Raw genomic sequence first — 17,488 nt, 5'->3', positions numbered from 1 at the left:
CCCGAGGAAGGAGTTTGGACCTTTCCGGCCACCACTGGCTTCAATATGGCTGCCCCCAGGGAAAGGCGAGGCTAACGTGAAAGCGCAGACCCTGACTCCCTCGTCGCATGGATCGTAGCGCAGAGTTCAGAAAATGGAAGGCGCAGTGTCTGAGCAAAGCGGACCTCAGCCGGAAAGGCAGTGTGGACGAGGATGTGGTAGAGCTTGTGCAGCTCCTAAATGGGCGAGAACAGTTTTTCACCACCAGTTCCTGCGCTGGCCGCATCATCCTCCTAGACCAGGTGAGCAGGACCCTTTGTGCCCTTCCAGCGCCTGCTCTGTAGTGTGCAACACCAGGAGCCTTGTGCTCACCCAATGTAACACCCCGTCTGTGTTTGTTCTTCTGACCGGTGGTCTCGGTTTCTTTATCAAGGAAACTGAGAGGGTGACTTAAACCAATGCTTCTAAAATTTTAATGTGTCTGTTAATCACTTGGAGATATTTTAAAATACAGATTCTGATTCTGTAGGTCTAGAGGAGGGTCTGATCTGTATTTCTGACAAGCCCCCAAGTGATGCTGAAATTACTGGCCTGGGAATGATCTTGAGTTGCAAGGGTTAGAGAATTTTATTTTTTTAATACTAAGGAAATTTAAAGACTTCCCAGCCTGGCGAGGCGGCTGTCTTCTCGTTAACCGCTCTACCAAATGGTTGTTAACCACTTGATTGAAGATCGCTATGGTTAAGAAGTTCACTGCCTCCTAGTGGCTCACTCCGTTATTACAACTCTGGTAATTTTTACATTACCTGAGAAAGTACATTAGTATGTAGTCTGTGATAGTGGTCAGTCCCTCAGGCTTTGGAGTGATACTGCTTAGATTCTAAACCAGTTTTGGGTATTACTGGCTATGTGACTTTAGGGAAGTTATCTAAACTTAGCCCCTTCTTGTTCCATGAACTAAGGATAATAACGAGTATCCACTTCACAGGGATTCTATGCAGAGGAAATGGGATAATTTATTTGAAACCTTTAGCCCCGTGCCTGGCATATTAAGTGCACTGTAAAAGTTAGCTGTGTGTTCATTTTAACATTAGGACTGAATTCAGAGCATGAAAGACAGCACACTCATAAATTCATTCTTTAGCTCCTCACTGACAGACCATTTGCTGGTCTCCCAAGTTAGCAGGGCCTGCTCGTTCTTATATTGCTTCCATTGCCCCCTGAGCACTGGCACTCTTGCTTGTCTTGATCTCTCTCTCTTCCTCCATTTCTCCTGCCCTGTCTTACCTGGATTTCTGCAGTGGTTTCCTAACAGGTCACTGAACTCTACCTGTTCACTGAACTCTACCAGTCTTTCTACCCCAAACCATGTTACACACCATTAATAGATTCCCCTTTCTAAAGCACAACTCTGTGCATGTCACTCATCTATGCTGAAATACTCTAGTATACCTTTCAGCTGTTTTCCACTATTCCTCTTCATCTTAATCTGTTTACTGAAACAACTATTCTCTTTTTCCTCTTATATTTATCTGCCTTTGCCTTTGCTCATGTTTATTTTTCCTAAAATGTCTTCCCCCATTTCTGCATATCTGAGACGTACTGCCCCAAACTCCCCTTTTCTACCTGAATATACACACACACATCCATTTGGAAGCCATGACTATTTCTTCTGAACTGCCTTAGGACTTTTTCTGAACCTCTTTTCATTTTATGTATTATCTTATAGCTTGTATTTATTTTCACTTTGCCTTATTTCTGGAAGAATTTGGATCAACTTACAAACAGGCAATACAAAAAGAAAAATAAAAAGTGAGAAAATCTGCATAAAGGGAGTATAGATAAGATAAAGCAGAGATGGCATTAGTTCTCAAAATATACCACTAGACTCTGTAAATTTGCTAGAGGTGGGCCACACGTTTGGCTGTAAGATTTAGAGCAGCCAGCATAAGATCAGAAACATAAGTCACTGAGGTCATTCAGTGAAAACAAATCAGTTATTTAGGACAAGCACAGCTCTTCTCCTTTCCAAAGCCAGACAGCAAAGTCTCCTGTGTACCCACTGTATAAAAGTTACATTGTAAAAAAAAGAAAGAGAACATGCATAACTTTAAGAAAAAAAAAAGAAGTTACCTTGTAGAAGTATAGTCATTTAAAAGTGCATGTGTTTCCTGCATCCTCTTTCCAGTGTCCTTGAGGGTAGGATCTGTTTATATCTAAAGTACCTAATAGAACTTAGCAAATAAACATTTTTCCAGTTAATAAGCAAAAAGTTACGTTAAAATATTTGCCCTCTTGAAATTTTGATCTTTCAATCCTAGCTCTGCCCTTTGGGACTACACATAAGGTCTAATCCAGAGGTCACAAGTTTATGCCTATAGCGACTAGGGACATAGGAAGGTATGAACAGATCAGGTGTCAGTAAAAAGTGGTAGGTCCTGTGTGGGACTGGAACAGTGCTTTCTTACAAAAGGAATTCAAAAAAAATGTTTTTTAATATTGTGCTAATCATATAAAACAGCTAGAGTACAATTTAGGGGCTACTCGTTATATCACAACCCCTTGTGATAATCCCTTTGCTCCTGACAAAATCATGACCGTATTTCAGAAAATATTTATTAAGTTCTTTTACCTTAATAAACAAATTACTTTCTTTCTATCTCAAATAATTTGGTTTCATTTTTGTTAACATTTACGTTAACTTTACCCAAAAGCCTGTTGAATTGTTCTCAGTAATACTTAAAATCACGTCGGATTATTAATTTAAGAAAGCCTAAAATATGCTATACATTGTACTTATTATTTTGTAAATATTATATGATAAATTAAATTATGTTATTTTTTCATTTTAGGGTATAAATGGTTCTGAGGTTCAGAAACAAAACTGTTGCTGGCTACTGGTTACACACAAACCCTGTGTGAAAGATGATGTGGTAAATTTTTATATATAAATTTAGAAATAAACTTTAATTCACAGTCACTTTAAATACATATGAAAAGAATAGAAAATTCAGGGTGGTTTATGTGCAGAATCATAATGACTGTAGATTATAAAGCCTAAAGAGAATTCATTACAATGGCTTTTTTTTTAGTTGTGGGAGATTATTATCTGTGCTGGATTATTTAGTTTCCTAAATTAAAATGTTTAGATAAGTTCGTATAAGTTTGCATTAGTCAGGCATTTTACGTTACTGACTCAGGTGCTTAAATATTGTCTTCAAAGCTCACTCAGTCTCCATCTCCTTTGGGTACTGGTTCTCTCTGTATGTTTGCCCTTCTCCTCTTCTGTGGCAGATAATCTTTGTGGCAGGAAAGATAGCTGCCAGCAACCCCAGCAGAAAAAGATGTACTTTTTAAGATCCATGTTTCATTTCCAAAGGACACTGAGTCATCCTTCCTGGTTAGGTGTTCTCCCCCCTGAGATCAGCTATTTTAGCCAGTAGAATGGAATGCTATCCTTGATCACACCTAGGCACTTGGCATCTCTGATATTATGATAGTGGGAGTGATGAGTGACAGGGTCACACTTGACAGTCCCACCGGAATCAAATGATGTGAAGGAGGGAGGATGGTGCAGGGAGACTAGGCAGACAGAAGTAACGACTGCCTTATATAGCTTCTAGCTGAGACATAATAGTATATGTGCCTCAAACCTCAATCTAACAGCAAAACATTTAGACAGACCTTCTAGTACCTTCTAGACCTTCTAGTCTTTATATACCATATTCCTTAATGAAAAATCTGCTATGGAATTAAATAGAGTAGTAGTTTACTTTTTTGAGGTATGGTTGGAAAGAATGACACAGAAGGTTTATGGGAGAATTAGAAATCAGGTCTCTTAAAAGAATAAGCGGATCAATACGTTTTGGAGAAAGAGGACCAAGAAAACAGAGTGAAAAGTTACTGTGGAAGGATGCAGAATGAGTCTGAAAGTTCTTTGGAAGAATTGAAGTTACGTAGGATAAAGGGTCACCAAAGAACAGGATCATGTATTTGTGTCTGATCCTAACATTTTCCGTTTATTTAGATTGTAGCCCTAAAGAAAGCGAATGGCGATGCCATTTTGAAATTTGAACCACTTGTTCTTCATGTGCAGTGTCGACAGTTGCAGGATGCACAGATTCTGGTAAAATTTTGTGATTATACTTGAACTTATAGGTATGTGAGTAGATTTAATTTTAAACTTTAAATTTTCTACCCAAATTAATGCAATGCTAGTTTAATCAACTAGTGTTTTATTTAATTATAGATTTGGGATTATAAATGTTTCTGCAGTTTGTAGGGCTAAAGTGTTTATTTGATTAGCCAGATGGTCCAAATTTAACAAATTTATTTTCTTACAGCATTCAGTGGCAATAGATTCTGGTTTCAGGAACTCCGGCATAACAGTGGGAAAGAGAGGAAAGACTATGTTGGTATGACACCTTTTGTTTGGCAAAAAGCACTTTTTTGATCATGAAGTAATCCAGATTATTGAATAACCTTCTACTCAAGTCTTCTTGTCATTCCCTTGCTCAGAAGCCTTCAGTGGCTGACTTTTCTGTACAGGGCAAAGTCCAGAGTTGTTAGATTTACATTTGAGGTCATATTTTACAGTATTCCCCTCCACTTACTTTTAACTCGATTCTCTCCGTCCTCCTCATCCTAAATAGTCAAGGCCCAATTTAATCAGCACCATGATGTAGTGGAAAGAATCACAGACCCGGGGTCTAAAGTCTTCTGCCTGGATCCATCAGGGACTGAACTTTCTCAGCTATATCAGGTATCTCTCGAACTACTGCCCTAGGGCCACATTCAGCCCCCGGGCAGGCAGTTCCAGTACACCCATTTGATTAATTACTGTCTAAGGTTGCTTTTGTGCTGCGATGGCAGAATTGAGTAGTTGTGACAGATATTGTATGGCCTGCAAAGTTGAAAATATTTATTATCTATCCTTTCACAGGAAAGGTTTGCCGACCCCTGGACTAGAAGATCTTTAAGGTTCCTTCTAAGTCCCACAGCCTCTCTGAGTCCTTTCCTGGCCAAGCCAACCCCTAGTGATTTTGCCCTATTCTCTCTGATCACACGTGGTAGCTACTGTTTGTGTTTACTGTTTGGCATGGTGTACCTTGTTTGCTTCTGAACTACTTCAGATCGTCTTCCATTCTAGCTCCCTAGACTTTCCTTTTTTCTATCTATTTTTAACAAATAGCCTATTTTCCAAAAAGAGGTGGCTTAAAAAGAAGACATCTGTAAAGCATGACTAAACAGAAAATGAAAGCTCACGGTACTGACTTGCATCCCCATCTCAGTCCCCACTGCGAGTGGTGGCCCAGGCAAGAACAGAGCCACTCTTTCACCTTCTCTCCTTTGTCTTCCATATTCAATTAGCGACAAGTCCTGTCCCATCTGCCTCTGATTTCTCACTCCTGACTCCACCTCTCCAAGCCCTCTGCCACTGCACCTGCTTGAGCCGTCATCGTCCCTCACCTCTATCTTTATAGTGGTCTCCTGACTGGTCTTCCTCCTACCCATCTTCTCCTTCAGTCCCTCTAGCCAATACTGTCAGAATCCCCCTTTTAAAGAAGTCAAGGTCTCCTGGTGTTTTCTCAGGCCTTATATAAACTGTTTTTCATCTACCTTATTTATGCTCATGTTCCGCCAGCATACTTCCACCCCAGCCAGATAGAATACTATTGGTTGTTTCCCAAACGTATTATGCTTTTCATGTTCCCATGACTATAGAAAAGTTAATCCTCTGGCTGGAATGCTCCCCTTCTCCCATTTTTACATCTGGTGAAATTACACTTACCCTTTAAAATTCCAATTCAGATGCCACCTTTCCCATAAAACCACGACCTGTCTCAGTTAGTTGCTCCTCTTCTACATTTCCTTAGCATTTTGTGTGCACATGTATGTGCATGCATGCACATGTACACGTATGTGTTTCTTCTGTCATAGCACCATGATGTATTGTGATTCTCTGTTCGCTTGTTTGTTTCCTGTTCAGAAGTGTTAGCTCTTTTAAGGGCAGGGACCATGTTATATTCATCCTGTACCTTCATACCTTACATGGGGCCTAGAACATTGCAGATGCCTAGTAAAGGCTTGTTGAATGAATTTTTATGCCTCATAATAGTTTTTGTTGTTTCTTAACCTATATCCAGTGCTTGGATTTACTTGGAATATGTTGACTGTTTCATCAGCAGGGTTAGTAACATTGGCAACCCTAAAGCATTGAGAAAGCAGCCACTTTGTGAGAGAGAAAAGGCATATGGTTTATCTTGTAACAACCCTGCTCAAGCAGTGCTAAGAGGCCCCTTAGCATCCAGTCCATTCTGATTTTCCCTTGAAGCTTCTGTTGAGGTTTCATTTATTTCTTTTCTTTAAATAGTGTATTAAAGCTTTCTTAGCTTTGGTGAGAGTGATACTGTTAAGTTCATTGGATTCTTTGATAATATGTGCTTCTCTGAAAGACAATGTATAGAATGACTTGCTTTACAAATGATTTTATACGATGGGAAAATCTATTTGAATCTCCTTTGATTCAACTGTATTTAACAAAATTATATCAAAGCACAAACTTAAATATTGTAATGGAGCTAAACTATATATAAGCACAGCCCTGACTGGGACTTTTCTTTAGTTATCTTCAGTTTCTCTAGTACATAAGTCATCGTATCTAAATTGCTCCTTGCAGGCTGTCCGGAGCACACATGGCTTAGAAGTTCCATTAACCCATAAAGGAAAACTGATGGTGACAGAGGAATATATCAACTTCCTGATAAAGATAGCAAATCAAAAAATGGAGGAAAACAAGAAGAGAATTGAAAGGTATAGTCTTACATGCCTAGGTCTTCTTTGAAAATATTAATATACACCATCTTCAGTTGATACTCCCAACTGCTTTTATATTTGTAGCCTTATCACGAATAGTTAAGGTGATGAAAGTAATTGATGAGAGTAGGCCAGACTGCAATGGGTACTAAATGGAGCATAAAGGGGAGGAAGCTCCATGGAGGACAGTGGGACACGTGACTGCCAGCAACAGGCATAAAGGAGAAAGTCACTCAGGTAAGAGCCCAGCAGCCCCAGGGACCATAACTGATCCAGCTGAAGGCAGCCAGGGAGGAGGTACACTCTGCCTCCTGGATGTGACCTACTGAAGACTACCTAGAATCTCCTTTTGAGGAGAACAGCCTGGTTAATTTTAGTCTGATAAATACTTTATACCTCTGGCTAGTTCAGAACCCGGCTCCTGTCATGCATTAGATTTGAATTGGCATAATTGTACCAGTCAGAAGGATAATGGCTATCAGTTCACATCTTTATATTTCTCTGTTCTTAAACTTCACCTCCTGGTAGATTAATTTTACATGACTTTCTTTTTCAACTTTTTCCCAAGAATAGAATCTTTGATGTAAAGAAGTGACTATTATGCTGCCTTTTATATATGAAGATAAATGCCACTGACCTACCATCAGTAAGATGTAAATTTCTGAGTTATTTAAGGACTGATGGTCATCTTGTTGTCATTTATAATTTTCTTTTTGCTTTTTCCCCCACCCCTTTGGTCACCTCACAACTAGCCAATCACTGCCTAAATAACTCCTGAGTCATTCTTCTCTCCCCACCCTTCCTGCCGTGTTCTTTATTCAGGACCATTGCAGTAACCTTATTAGCTGGTCTCATAGTAGAATGCTTCCAGTATGTCTCTCTGCTAAGCCATTCTCCGTATCACCATCAGAATCCTGTCTGAAATGAAAAGGAATCCTATTGCTTAATTTGCCTGCTTAAAATTCTTTAACACCTAGAACTTTTTACGAAGCAGCTAAGGCCAGAAGTGCCAATGGCAGCAGTGTGGCGTGGTGGAAAGAGGTAGAAATGGGCTCCAGAGGCAGAACTGAGTTCAAATCCTGCTTCCTCCACAACTTACTCAACCCTCCTGGCTTCATTTTTCTTGTACCTACTTATCTTAAAGAACAATTTTAGTGTACACTGGACAGCATATGTATAACGACAGGCCCTGTCCGTGTCACCTCATGGATTCTTAGGATAGGATAGCCTTTCTCCTTCTTCACCGACTCATACAGAGAATAAACCTATAATCACATCAGTACCGCCATCCAGGCTTTCTTAACCAGGGCTCCTTATTTGAACCACAGGATTAACAAAATTATTCAAGTGACTATTTCTCAGTTCTCCCAACAGTGGTATATAACTTGTACTAGTCTAGATACATTGGAGAGAAGTAATTCATGACATACAATGGATGTCTGCAGGCATTAGGGCTGAATTTTTTAGCGGAAGCCTGGCTGAGAAAAGCTGAGAGCTTACCTGGCCACAAGGTTCTTTGAGCAAACATTCTAAATAAAGTGATGATTTCAAGTAAGCAACTGAAGGTACTCAGCCCCTCCACCAGACTACAGAGTTTGAACTGTATGTAGGTACTTACTGGTACCATTCCAAAAGTTGACTACGGTTGTTAGATAGTATTCTAGTGAGACTGTTGGCGAAAATGTACGAGGTAGCAAATCAGTTTCTCTGTTTCCTTCCTTGAATTTCAATAAGATTATAAATATAGCCCAAGATCAACTAACTATACACCTGGTGAAGTTAATTGAGTCACGTTCACCAACTATAAAATCAAATTATGCTTTAAATCCATTGACTCAAAAATATGTTTTGAGATTATGGTGTGCATGCTGCTATCAGGAGAGTCATGCTCATCATGTAAAATCAATGAAAAATTAAAGAAGGGTAAAAAGTTTCTTAAGATACTGATTAGAAGATTACATGTGAATTCAGAAAGGGTGAACAAATTAGGGAGCTCCTTTGGGAACAGCTGTATATTCAACCAAATGCAGAGAAAGAGTTACTCTTCTGCTGTGGAAAAGAGAAAAAATAAACACTGGAGGTGATGAGTTCTGCAATCAGACGTTGAGTACTAAAATTGGACCAAAGTTTCAAATTCAAACAACTATAATAAGAGAATTTTTAAAAGTTAAAATCCTAATGCGTAACATTCCAGCAATAAGAAATATTCTTGAGATATGAAAATCAAAAGGTAAAATAATTTTAATAGAAAAAAAGCCTCTTCTGTAAAAAACAATTCCTAAGCCCACTTCTTAGTGGGAAGAGTAAGATAATTTCATACATAATGATTTCCAGGTAAAAAATATGAAGTTTGGAGATCTATTTACCCATTACAAGTGGAGGGCTATCTTTGTAGCTATTAATAAGAGATCAGGACTGACTTGGGTTGGATGGAATTAGCCATGTTCTTCTCACCAACTGTATAATAAGACAATAAATGTTAAATAAAATGTAGAATAAACAGAAATAGAGTTACAGATGTAGAAAACAATCTTACGGTTACCAGGGTGGAAGGGGGTGGTGGGAGGGATAAATTGGGAGGTAAGGATTGACATATACACACTACTATCTATAAAATAGGTAACTAATAAGGACCTACTGTATAGCACAGGGAACCCTACTCAATGCTATGTAATGACCTATATGGGAGAAGAGTCTAAAAAAAGTGGATATATGTGTATGTATAACTAATTCACTTCGCTGTACACCTGAAACTAACACTACATTGTAAGTCAACTATACTCCAATTTAAAAAAGCATGGCATCTTAAAAAAAAATTTTTTTTTTAAATATAGAGTAGAAGGGCCAAATATATTGGCATATAATATTGATAAAAATAAAGCAAATTAGACTGAAAAGTAAATGAATATTTCCAATGGTTGGTTTTTTTGTGGTAAAATATACATAACTAAAATTTATAATTTTAACCATTATACAGTTCATTGGCATTAGGTACATTCACATTGCTATGCAACCACCACTATCACTGCTATTTATGTCCAGACCCTCTTCATTATCCCAAACTGAAACTCCATCCCCATTAAACAATAATTCTCCACTCCCCAAACTCCCAGCCCCTGGTAACCACTCTTCTGTTTTCTGTCTCTTATGATTTTGACTATTCCAGGTACCTCATACAAGTGGAATCATATAATATTTGTCCTTTTGTGTTTGGCTTAGTTCACTTAGCATAATGTTGTCAGGGTTTATCCATGTGTAGTGTGATCAGAAGTTTACTTTTTTTTTTTTCTCTTTGCAGGCTTTCTTTTTTCTTTTTTTTAATTTTTATTTTATATTGGACTATAGTTGATTTACAATGTTGTGTTAGTTTTAGGTGTACAGCAAAGTGATTCAGTTATGCATATACATATATCTATTCTTTTTCAAATTCTTTTCCCATTTAGGTTATTACAGAATATTGAGCAGAGTTCCCTGTGCTATACAGTAGGTCCTTGTTGGTTATCTGTTTTAAATATAGTAGTGTGTATATGTCAATCCCAGACTCCCAATTTATCCCTCCCCCAACTTTCCCCTTTGGTAACCATAAGTTTGTTTTCTAAGTCTGTGAATCTGTTTCTGTTTTGTAAATAAGTTCACTTGTATCATATTTTTTAGATTCCACACATAAGTGATATCATATGATATTTGTCTTTCTCTGGCTGACTTACTTCACTTAGTATAATAATCTCCAGGTCCATCCATGTTGCTACAGATGGCATTATTTCATTCTTTTTAATGGCTGAGTAATATTCCATTGTATATATGTACCACATCTTCTTTATCCATTCATTTGCGATGGACATTTAGGTTGCTTCCACGTCTTGGCTATTGTAAACAGTGCTGCAATGAACATTGGGGTGCATATATCCTTTCCAACCATGGTTTTCTCCAGATAGATGCCCAGGAGTGGGATTGCTGGATCATATGGTAGCTCTATTTTTAGTTTTTTAAGGAACCTCCATACTGTTTTCCACAGTGGCTGCACCAATTTACATTCCCACAAATAGTGTAGGAGGGTTCCCTTTCTACACACCCTCTCCAGCATTTATTGTTTGTAGACTTTTTGATGATGGCCATTCTCACTGGTGTGAAGTGGTATCTCATTGTAGTTTTGATTTGCATTTCTCTAGTAATTAGCAATGTTGAGCATCTTTTCATGTGCCTCTTGGCCATCTGTATGTCTTCTTTAGAGAAATGTCTGTTTCAGTCTTCTGCCTATTTTTTGATTGGGTTGTTTGTTTTATTGATATTGAGCCATGTGAGCTGTTTGTAAATTTTGGAGATTAATCCCTTGTTGGTCGCGTTGTTTGCAAATATTTTCTCCCATTCGGAGGATTGTCTTTTCGTCTTGTTTATGGTTTCCTTTGCTGTGCAAAAGCTTTTGAGTTTAGTTAGGTCCCGTTTGTTTACTTTTGTTTTTATTTCCATTACTCTAGGAGACAGATCGAAAGATATTGCTGCGATTTATGTCAGTGTTCTGCTTGTGTTTTCCTCTAAGAGTTTTATAGTGTCTGGTCTTACATTTAGGTCTTTCATCCATTTTGAGTTTATTTTTGTGTATGGTGTTAGAGAATGTTCTAATTTCATTCTTTTACATGTAGCTGTCCAGTTTTCCGAGCACCATTTATTGAAGAGACTGTCTTTTCTCCATTGTATAGTCTTGCCTCCTTTGCAGAAGTTTACTTCTTTTTAAGGCTGAATAATATTCCATTGTATTTAACATATATTGTTTATCCATTCATTCATCAATGGATGTTTGAGTTTTTTCTACCTTTTAGCTATTGTGAATAATGATGCTGTGAACATGGGTATACAAATATCTGTTTGAGTGTCTGCTTTCAGTTATTTTGGATATTTACCCAGAAATGGAATTGCTAGATGATATGGTAATTTTATGTTTAATTTTTTGAAGAACCTCCATACTCTTTTCCACAGGAACTGCACCATTTTACATTCCCACCAACAGTATACAAGGGTTTCCTTTTCTCAACATCCTTGCCAACACTTGTTGTCTTTTGTTTTTTTGATAATTGGCGTTCTGACAGGTGTGAGGTGATATCTCATTGTGGTTTTGATTTTCATTTCCCTGATAATTAGTGACATTGAGCATTATTTCATATACCTGTCGGTAAGAATTTCTGTTACATCACTGCTGCTTTCCTTCCTGTTTGTGGTGCTTTTTCTTAGCTTCCTTCTGGATTTCTCTTGTTTAAATGCTATCGTTCTCCAGGATTCCTTTCCTGGCCCATTGCTTCAGCAACTTCCCCAGATACTGGTAGATCTTCCAAATCTCTCCTGAGTCCTGGGCCCATATGTCTAATAACCTATTGACTATATCTAACCAAAATATCCCATCAGCCTTTCCTTAATATCTTCCTTATCTTAATCTCAACCTCATTTACCCATTTCCTTGGTTCACATTCTTATTATCATTTACCGGCATTATTACAATTTATGCCTAAGTGAAAACAGAAATGTGAACCATATTAAATTACAGTTATTTAATTGCACATATGTCTTTTTTTCCCCAGTACGACTTGGTCACATTGTGTATAGGACTGACTTTCCCCTCCCACCAACCAAACACATACCCATACATACACACACTTCAAATATCTCTCATCCTAAAACCTTATAGAGTGTCTGGCTCACAGTAGAAACCCAATAAATGTTTATTGAGTTTATCCTAAACAATAAAGGAACTTAAAAGTTAACACATTATATTGAGTTCACCAAAGGCAAAAGACAGTTTCGTATTATTTTCTGAGTGTCTGACAGGAGAAGTGGTCAATAAATATTTGCTCAATTTAGCTGACAGACTTTTTCTAGCAGTAGTACTACTTTTATGGCTTCAGAGCCTTAGGGTGATTATTCTGGAAGATGTAAGATGGCTTACTCATGGGGCAAGCAGGAGTAGGCTCTTGCTACACAGTCCAGGCAAGAAGTAACAGGACCCCGAGTAACAAAATGAATGGGAGAGATACTGCAGGACATAACCCGAATGTGGCAGCAGATAGAAACGGGGGGAGAAGAGAAGGAGTCAAGTCTTAAGTTTTTAAAATGGAACTAAAGCTGGTAAATAAATAACTCACACATTTCCCTGTATACTTAAGATCAGAGAAGTAGATAATGAAGATCAGAGAAGTAAATAGTGAAAACACATATTTTCTGATAGTTCCTCCTTGGATGTCCCCTCCCTTCAATTTTTCCTCTCATAATTCCTCTCCCTTTACCTAGCCAGCTTCCACTCATCCTTGCAATTCAGCCCAGGCATTGGGTTTTTTTCCAAGGAACATTTCATGATCTTACTTAGAGCAAAGTGCCCCCAGTGCCCCCAGTGTGCTCCTACTTTATCTTAGCTTTCTCATGGCACGTTGAATGTATCTTTACAGCTCTGCAGCCCCCATTAAACCCTGAGCTCCCTGAGGGCACAGACCACATTTCTTACCTGTTTCTAGCACTGGCACAGGCCCTGTCACATACATGTTTTTTAATAAAAAATGCTAGAGCTTAAAATCAGTTAAAAATCCAAATACATGATATATGAGAATAGCCTTCTTTTGTTTTTTGTGAATAATGCAAGCCTTAAAAGGGTATGAAATTGTGCCTAGATTTCATTAATTTTATGTTCCTATTTCAGAAGTCAACGAAATACCAACTTTTTATTGCACATGGTCCTCTAACTGATCCAAGAAACAAGAATTCATTTTCCCAGCACTGGTCTGAAAAGTTCTCTCATGAAGAGAACTATATACAGGTTGCCCTATGTCATGATAATCTTGACTGTGGAGGTAGAAAAACTGAAGACAATTTGATTTTCTTTTGAGGGGGGAACAAAACAGTTACCTGAGCATACATTTCGTTTTATACTCCAAGCTCTTTTTGTTGCCTTTGAGAGCTGAGAAAATTACACTGTGAGAATTGGGCTTTAGAATGCTGTGTAAAGGGTCATATCATGAGAAGAGAACGTGTAATTGGAAAACAAATTTCTGACTTAGTAAGACAGTTTACCAAAGGACATTTTAAAAGTTCCCTTAACCAAGGAAAACAAAAAAGTAGTTGAAGTTTTATTCTTGGCTTTCAACATGGAAAGGTCTTTGTTCCATTTTACCAGTTGTTTTTTTGGTACCCCAAGGATATAGCTTTGAATTCTTAGGTTGTTTGATGGAAGATTAAAGTAAGGCACCTGTTCCTCTTTAATTACCTTTTTAATGTAATTGACAAGGTATTTTACACAGCTGTTAATTTTCTGTGATCATAAAAGAGGAATTTAGTCTTATCTTTAATTTTCTAGGAATGCAGTAGAATCCAGAGAAAAGACTTGGTTACCTAAGTTTAAAGAGCAGGGTTGGGTAGAGAAAGATAGAATATAAAGTTGCACATCATGAATAACCTCTTATTATCAGATAAGGGTGATTCATACCCTTTTGTAGCATGCTTGGATTTGTTTTAGATAAAATGAGTTATGCTACTGGGTCATTTTTTAAAACCATTCTAAATAGGCATTGTGGAAGATGAGAAGAAAACTAGTCATTGAAGTCACCCAGGATGATGGCAAGACCTGGAGACAAAGATCAAGCCAAGTGTAGAAGTTTCCATGAATGTAAAGGACTGAACAGAATATTGTTAGATAACCAGAGGGGCACATGAAGGAGTTTAGTCTGGCAAACTGTTGGTGAGGCAGGTGAATTCTGACCTTATCGCTCAACTCTGAGGCAGGATATGGAAAGAATAAGCAGTCTCCACTTAAGAGGAATGCAGGGCAGTGGAGTCCTTGTGGGAAACCAGGTTTCAGTTAAGTAAGGATATAAGGAATGCATTAAATGAAAAGGTTGTTACCATGTTATGGGGTCTAAAAAATTAAACATCAGTTAATATTTTTCAAAGCCTTTTGCTATAACTCTTAAAATACTGTTTTCCCTTTTACTGTACCTCCCTCTTTGAGACTGATTTATTCATTTTAGAAATATCAATTAGCCCTTATTATCTGCCAGGCATGGTGCTAGATATCAAGGTGTACAGTGATGAGTATATAAGTTCTTGAAATATGGATAGGATATTAGTAATCATGTTAGGTATATATTAGCATTGTGTGGAGTATTTGGGAAGAGGTGATTATCTTGGGTTTTTTAGGGCAGTTTTAGAGCTTTTGCAAGCAGAACTTAGCCTGTTCATTGAATTAAAGAAAGAAGAAAATTGGTCCAAATAGCAGTCTCTTCTGTAGATGTCAGAAATTTCCTGTCATAGCTTCCCATTATAATAGGATATTAAAGCATGATGAGATCCCTGCAGTGGCAAAGGAGTTCTCAACTTTCAGATCATTTTATTTGGGACCTAAGATAATACATCCATATTTACCTTTTTTGTTCAGTAGTTATTTATTCACTTACTTGGCATACTTTTACCCAAGTGTGGCTGTACTGTACTCCATGCTAAGAATATAACAGAAGACAAGATAGATGGAGTCCTTGGTCTCATGGAGTTTATATTCCATAACAATAGTCGTTTTTGAGAACTTACTCGGTGCCAGGCACTGTGCTAGGTACTTACATATATATCCCTCCGACATCCCTGCTAGGTACAGGATAATAGCTAGTTTTATAAATGAGGAAATCGAGACTCAGTGAGGTTGGAATTAGCCAACCTCAGCTTTCCCAGGGGACCACTCGTGTGACGCACACACAGCATACCAAGCCATCCTGCTGCTTTCCAACGTATGCTGAAAACTAACACAAAAACTCCAGCAGGAAAATGAGTAAAGGAAAAGAATAATTTACATTAAAAAATTAAAATAGCTAATAAAAAATGTTCAATTTCACTTTCAAACAAAGAAATGAAAATATAAATAATGAGAGACCGTAATCACCTATAAGTAAAGCGTGTTTTTTGATGTAATATTCACTGTATGAGTGAAGTGGTCTCTCAAGTTCTGCCCTTAGAAGCGTATTTTTTGAATACCCATTCTGGAAAACAGGTAGTGCTTATCAAGAGCCTTAAATATTTATAACCTTTAACCATGTAGTTACATTTCTAGGTATCTATCCTAAATAGCTAGACACTCAGATCACATTATTTCCAAAATGTTTATCACATTGTTGTTTGTATTGGGAAAATTTGAAAGTAAATTAAGGCTAGTCTAAGTGGCATAATGTTATACTACCATTAAGAAGTATTATTTTGTAGTTCATTTAGTGACATGGAAAGTGTTTTCAATAAATATTAAATTTGAAAAAACAATGTAAAACTTTATATGTAATATCACAGTTGTATAAAAGACAGTAGGTATATGTATACACGTACAGATGTATTAATTCAGAATACACTAATAAACTGGAAAGAATAAAAATATGAGAGTCATTATTTTTAGGTAGTTATGTAAAGGTGATCTGTATTTGTAACTTCACATATTTTGCAAATTCTCTAAAATGAGCCTCTATTACATTTATGATTCTTTTTAAAGAAATATATTTTTTTCTTTTTTTAAATCTTTGTTTGATTCCTGTATCTGGAATAGAAATTAAGGTAGGATAGAGGTTATCAAGAGGTGATTCCAATCCAGTTTTCAGGACTGTTCTTAAAGAACTGAAACATTTCTTTTCCTAAGTAAAAAATCATAAAAGCAAGAAGCACGTTATTTCTGTGATTTATTCTATATCTTGAGGTTAATATGAGACACTGGTTTATGTAATTTATAAATTCTAGGTGTATTTCATTTTGTTTCAGAACACACAGATATAACAGTAATACTTTATTTCTTTACAGGTTTTACAACTGCCTACAACATGCTTTGGAAAAAGAAACTATTTCTATGACCTCATTTCCCAAAGAGAAAATCAGAGAAAAAAATAACTCATCATATACTCACAAGAAAAAAAGAAACCCAGAAAAAGCATGTGGCAAATATATTACTGAAGAAAATAATAAAGAACTTGAAAATGATGATCATGATGATCCAGGACTCAGTGTTACTATCTTCCCTGAAGATTACTGAGATTTGGTTCTGAAGTGTCTTGGTAGAATAATGTTTCTAATAGATATTATAAAGCTGCTCTTTATAGGAGTATTTTAGTTTGTTGAGTGTATCAGCCTTTCAGAAAAACAAGATTTAATTTTTCTCTATATTTTAGGGAAACCCTTAGCTTTTAAAAATAGCTGTGTATAGTATCAATATTTGCTCTTAAATACCATCTTTTTTAGTCACACAGTCATTGCAAAAATAAAATTATGATTTTTAATGCTTCTCTCTCCTTAAGTTTCAGTTTCTACTTCTGTAAAACAGGAGAACTATAATACCCTTTCAAGAGAGCCTTAACATTAGGAATATTAGAGTAAAAATCATAACAACATTTTACGTATTTTTAACTTTGAAATCTCCAGCCTTCAAGGGGGTCACTTTGCTGCTTGTTGCCATGGAGTCCAAGGACAAGTTTTTTCCTCTCTTTAGCCATTGTGGATAAAACAACTGATATCCTTTTTGTTCAGGACAAAATATTATACTTGAACCCTCTTTCCCCATTATTTCTCACAAACCAGAGCTTGCCACTGGCACATCCTCCATGAAGCAGGTGGGCTTAGTTTTTCACTACGCCTGGTCAGAAATGATAACTTATGACACAGGAATCTCAATAGAATAAATGTGCTATGAAAAATTGCA

General features: G+C 37.1%; 1 protein-coding gene across 2 annotated transcripts; it reads left to right on the top strand.

Annotated features, from left to right (window-relative positions):
- The first annotated feature begins 4 nt into the window (after positions 1 to 4).
- On the top strand, positions 5 to 17,071 carry TYW3 (tRNA-yW synthesizing protein 3 homolog). 2 transcript variants are annotated; one of them, XM_082421160.1, is made up of 6 exons: positions 6 to 281; positions 2,832 to 2,912; positions 4,007 to 4,105; positions 4,323 to 4,394; positions 6,659 to 6,792; positions 16,597 to 17,071. In XM_082421160.1, the coding sequence occupies exons 1-6, from the start codon at positions 108 to 110 to the stop codon at positions 16,823 to 16,825; spliced, it is 789 nt and encodes a 262-aa protein (XP_082277286.1). In that variant the 5' UTR covers positions 6 to 107; the 3' UTR covers positions 16,826 to 17,071. The 2 variants fall into 2 exon arrangements, with proteins under 2 accessions (XP_082277287.1, XP_082277286.1); XM_082421161.1 differs by lacking the exon at positions 4,323 to 4,394 and having other exon boundaries at positions 5 to 281.
- The last annotated feature ends 417 nt before the right edge of the window (positions 17,072 to 17,488 follow it).

Source organism: Balaenoptera physalus (genome assembly GCF_965194825.1).
Source record: "Balaenoptera physalus genome assembly, chromosome: 1".
Classification (NCBI taxonomy): Eukaryota; Metazoa; Chordata; class Mammalia; order Artiodactyla; family Balaenopteridae; genus Balaenoptera; species Balaenoptera physalus.
Note: the sequence above shows the minus strand (reverse complement) of the source record. Positions and strands in the feature narration are given on the sequence as shown.